This window comes from Primulina huaijiensis, chromosome 3 (assembly GCF_012295235.1).
Source record: "Primulina huaijiensis isolate GDHJ02 chromosome 3, ASM1229523v2, whole genome shotgun sequence".
Taxonomy (NCBI): domain Eukaryota; kingdom Viridiplantae; phylum Streptophyta; class Magnoliopsida; order Lamiales; family Gesneriaceae; genus Primulina; species Primulina huaijiensis.
In genome coordinates, this window is record NC_133308.1 from 838,163 (window position 1) to 851,710 (window position 13,548).

At 35.9% G+C, this 13,548-nt stretch overlaps 1 protein-coding gene across 1 annotated transcript; it reads left to right on the forward strand.

Moving 5' to 3' along the window:
* The first annotated feature begins 8,580 nt into the window (after nt 1-8,580).
* LOC140972794 (pentatricopeptide repeat-containing protein At1g02150) lies at nt 8,581-12,388 on the forward strand. Its single transcript, XM_073435218.1, has 2 exons — nt 8,581-9,118; nt 10,975-12,388. Exons 1-2 carry the CDS (start codon nt 8,705-8,707, stop codon nt 12,208-12,210), a joined length of 1,650 nt encoding a protein of 549 aa, XP_073291319.1. The 5' UTR covers nt 8,581-8,704; the 3' UTR covers nt 12,211-12,388.
* The last annotated feature ends 1,160 nt before the right edge of the window (nt 12,389-13,548 follow it).

The window sequence follows — 13,548 nt, forward strand, 5'->3', positions numbered from 1 at the left end:
TCATGACTCATATAAATTTATGTTCGTGAAACGGATCGATTTAATCTATATTTAATATAAAAAATAATATTTTTGTTATAAAGACGTTTATTTATAATGATAAAACTTAAAGCAATATGTCATACTTTGATATTTTGCAATCCTAATTAATGTGGAGAAAACTTATTTTTCTATGATATAAAAATATTAAAATAATTTAAAAGACGAAAATTTATTTAAAATGTAATTTTAAAATAATTCCAGACATTTCTCTTTAAGAATATGATTGAAAGTTTTAAAAAAACAAGTTTTTTAGGTGAAAAATATTTTATTAACAAATTTATCAATGCTGGTATATATCGAAGGACCAAAATGTATATGTTTTTTTAGAGTCATGCTATATGTATATTTAGATTTACGCATAACGAAAATTTTCTTTTGAAAGTAATGGAGAATAAAATAAATAAATAAATCTAAATAAATTAAATGATATTTTTGTAATTTATCATTCAAAATTTAAGATTGAGTATAATCTTACACCCAATATTTTTTGTAATTACTTGGATCGAAGTCAATCATACTCCACTAAACGAGGGAAGCAAATGTTTCATAAGCTGTAACGTAACAAATTGACTTCTTATATTAATAGAAAAATACAGCTAGAAAATAATAATAGAAAATTAGGCAATGCCAATATTAGATTTTTCCATTAAAAAAAATCATAATTTAGTCGATTGCACGACAGTAGCAGCATCAAATTAAGCACATATCAAATTCAATAACTTTACTAGCATGTTCAACTATATGATGTTGAAATATTAAAATTTTATTCTATTTAATAACTTTTTTTCTCAATTTAATAATTTGATATTTAAAAAACAGAATAATTAAAACATAATTAAAAATTACACAGAACTATAAAAAAATACACATAATTTAAAAAGTACACACAAATTTTTTTTTAAAAAAAACACACGAAATTAAAAAAATACAAATAATTAAATGAAACAAACTATGAACTAAATAAATTACTAATTGAATCGTTTGCGAATAATTTTTTCTTACATTTTCATATAATACTCACGTTAAACATCACTTTTGGATCTTTCATTTCTTGGAACAAATTCACAACCTTTTGGAGCTTTTTATCCTTTTCCATTCATGGTCTTTTTGAATGCCCTCCTTCCCATTAATTAGTATAATGTTTATGTATAATTCCTTCGAACAAATTCACAACTCTACATGTAATAAGTCAATTTACGATATTAGTCCGTTAATGTATAAAAAAATTGCTATTTTTCATCGGAGTGTTAATATGATACCGTACATGTCACAATGTCCGACATCAAGTAATCGATTTTCCATAATACTTCATAATTTTCCAATGTCACCTTAACGATATAATGATTTTTTTTTAAAATGCAAATTAATGAACTAATATCTTAAATCTAGTAACAGAAAGATAAAAAAAATGAAAAACATATAGGTTACCACATGATTTACGTACGTAATTGGTTCAAGCCAAGTGTTCTTTAAGATCCGCCTTCATCGTCACACTCGATTACCTATTTATTTAATCGAGTAAAAAAATCTCCTCTATACTCTCCTCCATTTGGGTCGGGTATCGGATTCTTCGGAGTTAGAAAGAAATCGTCATCCCTAACTTACACCTAACACTAGCTAGCAATAAGTCGACCAAGAAAACCGGGCGGATGTACATCATGCCCAATTGAATCGGTCAAAAAATTGTAATAACGAGTGGTTTAATTCACATTTTCAAGAAAAAGCTCGATACTTCTTTCAAAAAATATAGAAATACGTGTATTTTATATAAGAGACGATTTCTTTTAGCACTTGCATGCGACGTCTGTTACTAGCCATGATAGCAAGAAAAATAATAATGTTGGTCTGTTGATTTACGGTTCCAACATCTATGTACGAGAAGACAGCAGCATTGGATGGAACGAATTCACCGATTATGAGGCTTGGGATACTCTTTTTTCACAAAGTTGTTGGGGGATAAGGGATCACTGGCGCCAAGCATTACTAGATCATGCCTTCTTCCGTTGCGCCTTAACTACTGCATGCATTCTTTGGTGTGTTTGACCCTGCTGTATGTCTGATGTCAACTCCTCGATGGTTTTGAGACATTACCCAAGCTAGGGTCGAACAAATCGCATTTTATTTTTGTTGAAAAAATTATCTATAAAGATAAAATCTATGCAATACTGATTCTAATGATTCGTCGCAATATTTTCAGTGTTCCAGCATGCCAGATTCCATACAGTTGCGGAAATAACCGAAACTCAATTCAGCTACTGCGACTCCAGTAATCCCAATTATTGGAACGACACGAGCCCAACTGCATTCCCCCTATCTTACCGCCGGCACAAGGTATTTTATCTGTCCCACATCCGGTCACTGCGCTGAAGGCATGAAATTGGCCATCACAGTCACCGACGGAAGCAGCACAGGCACATCACCGCCCTCCGGAACCACCCCCTCGCCTCTGGAATCCAGCACCATTCTGAAGCCCTCTGGGTCGACGGTCGTTTTGGCTGGTTGGAATAGTCTGTTTTTCGGAGTGTTGATTGTTGTGGCCACCTTGTTTGGTGTCATCGGCTAGGGATCGGAAAATAGGCAGTGCTTTGTTTGTTCAAATTAAGAGTTGTTATTTTCTTTTCTTTCATCACTGTTTAGTGTCATGCATTCATTTAATGCCTAAAAAAAAAAACTCGTATCAATTAAATTAAAGACGTTGTACGTTTTTGTAAAATAATTTGTTACTTTTGGAATGGTGATGGAATTATATATTTCGAATATGTAACTTCTTTAGGTTAAATCTTAAAGTAAAATATTTAAATAGTTAATTTTTCTCAAAACCCATTTTCACATACCAAAATATTGATATATATTTTTTCTTAGGTCGATTATTATATTTTTTAAAGCAATATATGGTGTATTATAGATGGTTGATAAATATTCCATTTTTGTTAAATCTTTTATGAATCAGTACCATATTATGCTATCATGCATTTGCAGATCAAAAGATTGATATATTGCTTCAATCACTCGACCATTTTGTACTTGCAATACATTGAAATCAAGGAGTTCATCACTGAGACATCTGAACCAAGACCTAGCCTGAGCAACTAATTCATGAAGAAACTGACCATTTCGAAGATCACCCAAATCACCACATGCGTGTAAAGCTCCCATAGCCGTAACATTACAAGGCTTCAGTCCTTCATCCAAGATCTTTTGAATACATTCATTGCTTCTTCTGAATCCCCACTTTGAGCATATCCATCAATCATTGAATTCCATGATACGACAGTTCTTGGAATCCATCGCATCAAAAACCCGTCTTGCCGTCCCTATTGGCTATCAACCCACATTTGCATACATGTCCAATAAGGCAGTTGCAACATTCATATATGACTCCAATCCACGTTCTCAAACTTCATTCCACAAAAGAACCTCAAATCGACATCTAGGGACGATTGCTGAACGTACCCTTTGAGGAGGGTATGATATAGAGGGTTAATCTTTGATTGATCAATTGGCTCCAACACTTTGACATGCAGAGTCGTTTAAGCTCCCGTATTTGCAGAACGAGCTGACGAGCTTGGCTTGGAACAAATGCTCATTGTAGAGGCCTTTTTTAATTATGGGCGGGGGAAATTATTGGAGTTCTTTCATGCATATGGAAGTGCACTTCTCAAGGAGAAAGGCTACGGGGTGGGTGTCTATGTGCGGGGCAAGGCCTCCACTCTAGATCGCATTTATATAACTTTTCGGAAGCATACAAAAAACCTCTAAAAAGTCATCGCCTTTCCGCTTCAAGAAATGTCCTTACTTATTGTAAGACCGTTTATCTAAAGTCGAACAGTTGTTATTGTTATATGGTCGAGCTTTTAGGGAAAGATTCTAGGTGTCGAACGTTTTGCGACTTCGGGCTTTCCTTCTTTTGAAGAGGCTGCTGAGGAAAGGTGGGGCGGCGTTGAGCGTGGAAGTAGAAGTGAGGTCATTGCTTTTTTGCCACCGCTACGCGCCTAGGCTTGAGAGAATGAGCTGTCTTCAAAGTTCGTGGAGAATTCCTGTTCTTTCTAAAAGTGAGACCAGAATGGTGAAGCCAGTTTCCATTATTTCTGTTCAATTCACGTATGAGTCCCTATTTATTGAATATCATTTATTTTATTTTTGGGAGAAGATTATACGAAAATTGTGATAGAAGAATACGTAATGGCAAATATTAAAACATGTCAAAATTATTTAAAATTTCAAGATTGTTGGATAAATGAATAATGAAGAGTTGTTAAATGGGTAAAGGAAGTGGGAATTGTCCCACATGGTAAAAGTAGACAATTGAAGTCTTCCTTATTAACTCTAAGTTTGAGTTAGGGGTTTGGACCCCAAGGGGTACCAGAAGTTTTTAGAAGGGGGAAGACGCTAATAAGCTGTGTCTTGGTAAAACACACGCGAGCTCGGCCCAACTAGGTGCGGTCTTTGACAAATATTAATCTTTTTGATCCAAATTTATTTGAAAAATATTGTCAGGAAGAAGCACACGCACATGCGGCCTGAACGCACTACAGTGCGCACAAGATGATGCATTGGACAGAGCAAGGCGCGCGGGTACGCCACATCCCGCGCGGATGAGCGCCTATTGCTGCACGTAGGAGCCATCGCCCAGAACAGGGCGCGCGGCCGCGCAGCTTCTCGCTCGGGCGCGCGCTGCTCGGGAAGGCAGAACGCTGCGCGCAGCGCTGGTTCTGGATAAATGCGCGTCCCTTGGCTATGATGCCATCAGTTCATAGCTGTTTTTGGCCCAACCAATGTATCCCTTCACTAGAATTGTGTCTCTTCGAAGCATCCGGTCTGGAGAAACGTGTCTTCTCAACGCAATCGATGATCATCTATAAATAATCCCTCCAACCATTGTCCAAAGTTGCTGAATTTTTTGCTTCATCTCATCCTCTCATATTGCTGCATCAATTTCGAAAAAAATACTTCAAAGCTCTACATATTTTGTTGTTCGCTGCGTTCAAGAGTTTGTAGTGCTGCATTCTCTTGTTTGAAGTCGTTGTATCTTGGGGACGATTGCTTGCAACGTATAGCGCTTTGATACGGACAATTTCGTCTTGCGGAGAAAGGATCTTCCTTGCCTCGACTTGATCTTATTGTTGCTGTGATTTGCTCGTGATTCAAGTTGATGCGCTTTGCTCGTGTTTAAAGACTTCCAACATATCCAGGGTAATATCTATCAAACAGAGATTTCGTATTTTGTATTATTATAATATTATGTGCTAATAAAAATGTGTTTAAATAAATTTCAAGTTTATTTGATGGATGCATGCCATTCATATACAAATATAATGTAATATTTATGAAACTAAAAATCATATCCCGCAACTTCTATGCATAAAATGCTTAAATCTCAGCTCACTCATTTTAAATGGTCAAGTCACGTTTGCCCTTGTATATAATTAATACGAAAATAGATGAGTTTGAATCATTAGAAATGTCAATGGGGCGGGTATGGGGCGGGTATGGCTAAACCCAAGACCCGCCTCATGAAGAAAACTTTGACCCATTACCCGCCCCACTTCGGTTAAATATTCTTCGGACCCACCCCACCCCAAATACGAAATGGGGTCGAGTAGACCCGCGAGACCCGTTAGACCCGAATTTTTTTAAAATGAAAACTGTAATCTTCTTATCACATGACTGAATTATGAAACAAACAAGTCTCTAAATAAAACACAATAGAAAACTAATTCATGTCTTCGACCACACTTAATAATAACAAACAAAGTATTTTCACGACGTAATGAATTACATTAAAAAAAAGTTACTAGCTCTCCAAAAAAAGTCTTGTCATCCCCAAAAATAACTCATCAGAACTTAAACAGATCAATGTAAAATCAGCGAGTAAGCAATATTTTAGGCACATTCTTCATGATCATCTTCCTCTTCATTAAGAATGGCAGGACAAGTTGGTAAATTACTTGAAGAATTACCTACAAAATTAAATAGAGAAAATACATTGAAAAAATAAAATTGTAATTTAAAACCATAAAAAAATGTAATTTAAAGAGAGAAAGTATAGTAACAAAATTAAAATGAAAGTACAATAACAAAATAAAATTGTGATTTATTTACCTTCCACCTCACCCCACAACCATCTTCGCGAGCATATCAATTTATATCCACATATATGGAGAGGGTATGGGGCGGGTATTATAGGAGCCATGACCCACCCCATACCCAGATGGGTCTGAAAAATTAGACCCGAAACCCGCCCCATGACCCATTTCGTATGCCCAAACCCGCCCCAGATGGGGTGGGTCCATTGTGGATCTGGGTAAAACCCGGATCCATTGACATCCCTAAGTCTGATACATAATGTAACCATTTGGAAAATAAGATTATCTATCCCAACGTGAAAATGCATTGACCAACCAAACATGACACGGTACGTAGCATAAATAACACCAATATAACTTTTTTCAAAGCATCGTATATTTTTATCCAAGAATTTGATCAGAGTTACATTGATTATTTATCAAGACGTACAAAATGGCTCTTGGTATGAACAATATCAGGCCTCTCACAACAACGTTGATCGTTCTAATGATGATACTCATGAGTCATGAGGACGGTGGCGGCACCACCGGATTTCATTGCCGGAGAAGCCACGACGAGTTCCAAGATCAATTTTCCATATCCATATTCGATGCGTGCAATAAGGCGGAGTTTTGCACTTGTAGGACCGATGATAAGGATCGATACTTCTTTTGCAAAGTGTGTCGAATGGCATGTGGGCATGGTGCTCGTGGATGTGCGGACTTACCTATCGCTCACCCATGTCCATGAAAGGAAAGAACGTTTGAGCTTGGAATTTTGATTATCGTCGGATTGAGCTTTTGGTTTATGGTCATCTCATGTCGAATAAAAATTTAAAATATTAATCATATGTGAAGTGAAGTGAATCAAACCAAAACCCGATAGAAGTAGTTTAATTTCAAAATATAGATTTTATCTCAAATATAGCATATCCATGGCCTTGCCGAATTCTTGATCGATCTATGTAGTTTTCACTCCCACTCCACGTTGTATATTGGTGATTGTGGGAGACTCAGCGTATATGTGCATAGATAATTATATTTTAGTTGGATTTTAAGTGACCGTGAATCCGAAATGTGGGACAAATTCAAGTCGCTTATGCAAAGGTTATAAGTTTGAGACTGAAAAGAATATTTTATTTTTAATTAATCTTTGTCTTTTATTTAAATTGAAAAATAAGATTTTTGCGTTTCTAGACTAATTTGACTTGATCTAATAATAAGATTTATTCTTAGACTTATAGTTGACCTAATCTAATCTTGGTATTTATCTCCTATGATTTGTTTTTAGTATTTATCTCTAAGATATAATATTTTAGATTTAAATAGAGTCTTATTCCTAATAAACTCTTGTTTCCATGTTTGTAGGATTTTGTTATTATGGAAAGATAATTAGGTTAAGATATGAAGATCTATGGAATATTGAGAGAAGAACGTGACGACTTGGAGAGAACTTTTACGTAGTTGCTGGAGTTTTTCTAAACTTGCATAATTTCAGTATTTGAGATTTTTGTGTAAAGAATTTGTGTGATTGATTCACAAAATTGTCGTGTTGCTGATGAGTATCGAAGACACATGAAGAACAACAGTGACACAGAGTGTTGATCGAAGAGTGTTATTCTATTATTTGTTTTAAGCAACTTCGATTTATGCATCTAGTTCTAGTTTGGTTGATTTTGATGCATTTTAATTCTTTGGAGTGTCAAGAAATTTGGTTATGTTATACTCACTAGTATTGCTTTGATGTAAACAGTTTACATATTTTTCTAGTGAATTTTTGTCTCATACATATTTTTCTAATGAATTTTTGCCATGAGGTATTGCAAAAACTTGTGCATAATTTAAATCCGGTCCCTATTTATTCAAGTTATACTTGTGTATTAAATAATTAATTTCTGCTGCATGTTGTGTGCTCGTATTGACAACACTATAACACAACACTAACTTCTGATACACACAATATATTAATTTTTTGTACGTTTGTGATCAACAGTCCCTTCAGAGACTATTTTTCGAAATCGAGATACAACTATAGCAAACTCTTTCTCTATTCAAAAAGAGATAAATATATTATATTTGTAATTAGTGTGATATGTACTTATATATGACATAAATAGCTATTAAAATCTAATGTAAAATCATAGATAACAAGAAATACTAAAATTAAATATAATTACGAGAAATAAAATTTGTACATATTCAAAAAAAGCCTATGAATCCATGCTTTATGCTAGTAAATTTCATTGGGGTGTGAATTTTTTCTCGGTTTTCGTTCGCATGTGGTTTTTTTTTTTGTTTTTTTATACGTTTTGTCGGTTTTGAAGAAAATTAAATAGATATTATATTAGTTTAAGCTATTTTCTTTTTGTTTCTATCACTATCACTATCACTATCACTATCACTATCAGAATAAATAAAAATTAAATAACAAAAATTTTTGTGTTGAAACTGGGTGTAAAATATTACAGGGGCCCAAGAAAGTGAGGCACACCTCTTATCTTCGGGAAGAAAATCCCACAGAAACCCAAATTTCACAGTGAAGAAGCAAACAGCTTCGCCTCCGCACTTCTAAATCCAACCCCAAAATTCCAATAGCCATGCTACTTCAATCCACTATCCCAATACCACCTCCAAAGTTTCATAACCAAAACCACAGCCCCACCAACTTCAACACACTTTCATTTTCATCTGGGCTCCTGCAAAATCGGACCTTTTCCATCAAACAACCCGTTGTAATTGTAACTACCCGTGAAACCCATAAAAATTCAGGCTTCATAACATGTTCGTCAATATCACAAGTTCATAGTTATGGAACAGTCGATTTTGAGAAGAGGCCTATGCTGAACTGGAATGCTATGTACAAGGAAATATCTATGATGGAGAATCCCGAACTGGGCGCTGCTTCCGTGTTGAATCAGGTGGAAAATGGGGGAAATAAGATTTCGAAATGGGAGCTTTGCAGGATTGTGAAGGAGCTCAGGAAATTTAGGCGTTTCAAATACGCTCTTCAGGTGAGAAAAGAATTGGAAATGCCAGTATTCTTGGAGGTTTATGATATATTTGATGGGTGTTTGAGTAGTATAATGAACTTATCTGATGTTTAAGGCTTCAGATTCTTATAAATGATCTGGATATTGGTTGTTCTATGGTTCATGGCTGTGGGAATCAAGAACCCATCATTAGATTTTTTAATGCTTTTTTATATTTTACCTCTTCTTTTATTGTTTTTCAGAAATTTGGTTTTTTCATGACTTCTATGTAGTTCAGTTGTTCTTCCGCAATTGATGCAATGTTGATATTTGAGCTATCTAGTGATTTAATGTTTAAGTTGCAACTCTACTGCGAGGGTTATTGGGGGATTTTTGATTCGAGCTTTGTTGATATTATTCTTGATTCTTGAGCTTAAATTGTGGGCTTTAGGATGGAGTAGTTTTCTTGGACTGTGAGCAAATTATGCGGGAATGTCTCCGTTTCAACACTTATTATGTATGTCTAGAGGAGTTGCCTTATGACACAGCTTAAGTGGAGTTCATGATACCATAAAGTACTACCTTAATGCTAAATCCAAGGGTCTTAAATTGATTTTCATGGACTTCATATAACCAAATTAAAATTTGACTCTTGGATGCATTGTGAGGGTACTACTTTCATGCTAGCATTGATGCCACAAATTATTATGAATTCGTGCCTTCTTGACATTAAATGTCATGGTAATTGAAACTAGAAGCGTAAAAGCTCATTTTGCTATCCTTGGTATTTATTTGCTTATTTTGAAGCGAGAACAAGTTTAAAAGAATCATGTGACTTCTCTGGTTAGAAATCCTTCTGTTCCAAGTGGAGACGTAACCTCATAGATTTATGTTTCAACGAGTTTGTATCTTTTCCTAGTACCCAAGGGAAATTTGGTGTTTCTATGAATGACCAATAAGGTGGAGCACCAAATTATGCATGGACCATCGATTCAGTTTCATATGAATGTTGTCTTTTAAAATTGATAACTATATTTTGCATGTATCTAAGATTCTTTGTTTACATTATTTGGAGTATTGGTGCTTCTAGAATGACCAATAAGGTGGAGCACCAAATTTGGTGTTTCTATGAATGACGAACAAGATGGAGCACCACGTTTCTTTTTTCTTTTCTCCCTTTCTTAGGGGGGCGAGGGGTGAATTTTCTATTTGGTCTGCCAGGCGGAAAAAAATGAATTGGCGGGAGAATCCACGTTAAAGGGGCGTAAGAAAGGACTAGAAGAATATATGGGAACCTCTTCCAGTCCCTCGGTGTCAAATTAAATAACTATCGTCACAGCTTTGTTTTACATTATTCACTTCTCTCTATTACATCAAGAATCGGAAGTGAGCAAGACACTATACCACTTCCTGAATCTGCAAGGTTTTGGTACCTATGCGACTCAGGATTCAATCAGTTCCTCTAAAACTGGGTTCATCAGCTCTCCTTGTATGAAAAACGATAATTGATCTAATTTAAATACCCTGCTACAGCTTGTTGTGGGGAGGATACATAGCAGAATAATTTTTAGTTATGGTTTATTATTTCGCGCACCTACATGTGCAGACACGTCTCAAATTTGGGAAATTATTTTTCAGTTGTCTTTGGTTTGTGCTGTACTTTTTGGTTTCTGTTCTATATGAGGAATGTATCGAACTTTGCTCACTTGTTAGGAATATAACATCTGTATGGTCCTCGGCCATCATTTCTTTAAATTTCACATCTTCATTTAAATGCTGAATTATATAGTTCTCAACATGAGCGGATGACGTCATGTTAAACTAATTTGACCGCCTTATTGCAGTATATTTCAAAACTTTATATTCTAGTGTCCATAATATTCTTATGTGCGCTACAGGTATACGAGTGGATGAATAATCGAAGAGAGTACTATAGAATAACCACCAGTGACACTGCTATTCAGTTGGATTTGATTGCTAAAGTGCATGGAATTTCAAGTGCTGAACGATATTTCTTGAAGTTGCCCGAAGCCTTGAAAGACAAAAGGATATACGGATCTCTTTTGAATGCTTATGCACGTGCTAGGATGAAGGAAAAGGCTGAAGCACAAATGAATACGATGAGAAAACGAGGTTATGCGAGTCATGCACTTCCATTCAATGTGATGATGACTCTCTATATGAACCAAAAAGATCACGAAAAGATTGAGTCACTTATATCGGAAATGCTTGAGAGTAAAATAGCATTAGATATTTATTCCTATAATATTTGGTTGACCACGCGTGGGTCTCAAGGGTCTCCCGAGGAAATGGAACAAGTGTTTGAACAGATGCAACTTGATCCGACCATCAATCCCAATTGGACAACCTTCAGCACAATGGCTACAGCATACATCAAGTTTAACCAATTCGAAAAGGCTGACGACTGTCTGAAGAAAATTGAAAGCAGAATCACCGGTCGGGATCGAATTCCTTATCATTATCTTATTAGTTTATATGGCAGTGCTGGCAAGAAAGATGAGGTGTTTCGAATGTGGAACATTTACAAATCTACCTTTTCCAATATTCCAAATTCGGGCTACCACACTTTAATCTCCTCTCTGGTCCGATTAGGGGACATTGATGAAGCTGAGAAGAGGTACGATGAATGGCTTTCTGTTAAATCAGCCTACGACCCTCGAATAGCGAATCTTCTACTGAGTTTCTATACGAAGAAAGGGCTTTCTGAAAAGGCATGGACGTTCTTCGATGAAATGATAGAGGGGGGAAGAAAGCCAAATTCGATGACTTGGGAGATTCTTGCGGAAGATCACATCAGAAATATGAGGATTCTGGAGGCTTTATCTTTCTTACAGAATGCCGCTTCAGCTGAAGGCTCAAAGAACTGGAGGCCAAGACCGGCAAATGTAGTTTCAATTCTCGAGATCTTGGACCAAGAATCTGATCAGCCAAGTAAAGACACCTTATTTGAGATCCTTAGGCAAATGGGTTGTCTCAATGACGTAAATTATATGTCTTACATTCCCATTTCTGACGGTGGGACGTTTAATGGCAACTTCCCAGACGTAGAGAATGATATGGTTGGTGATGGTGACCAAGTTGCTTTTCCCCTTGGCCAACTCCAGGAGAGCTAGTATGGAAAATTTTCTATCTTGACATGCTTAATAGTTTACTTAAAGTTAATAGTGACTCTGTGTGATTATCTTCTAGGTAAGTTTTTTATTCCTGCTCTGTGTATAACCTTGTTGTATTATTGGCAAACTAAACACTGCGCTCCGGGTTTTGGAATCTTTCATCGCTTTCATGGGTAAATGTTTAACTAAACGATGCGCTACGAGTTGAGCATTATGACCGGAACGGTCCGTTAAGCATCCTAGCATAATTCATATATATACCTTTTAAGCCTGGAACCGGGTCCGGTAAGGATGAATCAGACTCAGAACCGTCTCTGATACATTTCCCAATCCCGGTTCAATCCGGCTAAACCGGTTCTGGAACGAAATCTGGTAACGGGACCGGAAATTGTTTTTAAAAAATAACCGATGGTTGGGCCATTGCCCGCGGCCTTAATGCCCACTACGCTGAATATTTTAAATTAATTGTCATTTAACATTTTTTTTAACCCCAAAAATTAACTATAAATATAATATCATTTTTATACATTATCACACAACAATTTTCTCCCAACTCTACATTTTTCTACAATCAATTCTCTCTTCGCTATCATTCATCAACATAAATTCAATAATTTTTTATATAATTTTATCTACACTCAATATTATAATTACTATTTCGCAATCTACTCATATAAATAATTCGAATTTCAATGGCTTCATATGAAGACCCAAACTCACCTATGCAAAGCCACGAAGATCTTACCATGTCAAGCCATGAAATTTGAAAACTTAAAAACATACAGATTCAACCAAACATTAAATTTCATTCAAGCCATGAATATCGAAACTGTCAAGTCATATCAGTGTCTTTTCAAAGCTGAATTTGAACAGTCCATGGTCAACCTGTAACATCTTTTTTAATAGTATTTAAGGCCATTGAAGAGACCATAAACATGGCTGAAAACTGTGTGTAATCCTCCCTTTTTCTAACCTATAAATACCCCAAGATTTGAAGGATACCACACCAAAACAAAGCACAAAGCTATCCATTTTTGAGACCCCCCAGCTGCTATTCTCGAGCCTCAGTTTACCTCCATCCTACCCACATTATGTCCCAAATTTTGAGCTGAAGTTGCTGCTCAAGTGCAGTCACTATCCGAAATCCCTTCAGCTTGTTCGAAATTCCAGCTACACATTTCAAGCCAAGTTGCGCCAAGATTCTTTCCGATTTCGAACTAGAAAGAGTGATGTCTATCTTCAATTTCTAGCAAGGAATTTTAGTAAGGTTATGCCTTGTATTGTCCGTTTTCAAAGCAGGGATAATTTTCCAAGTTGCGAACAGATTTTGGACCAAGT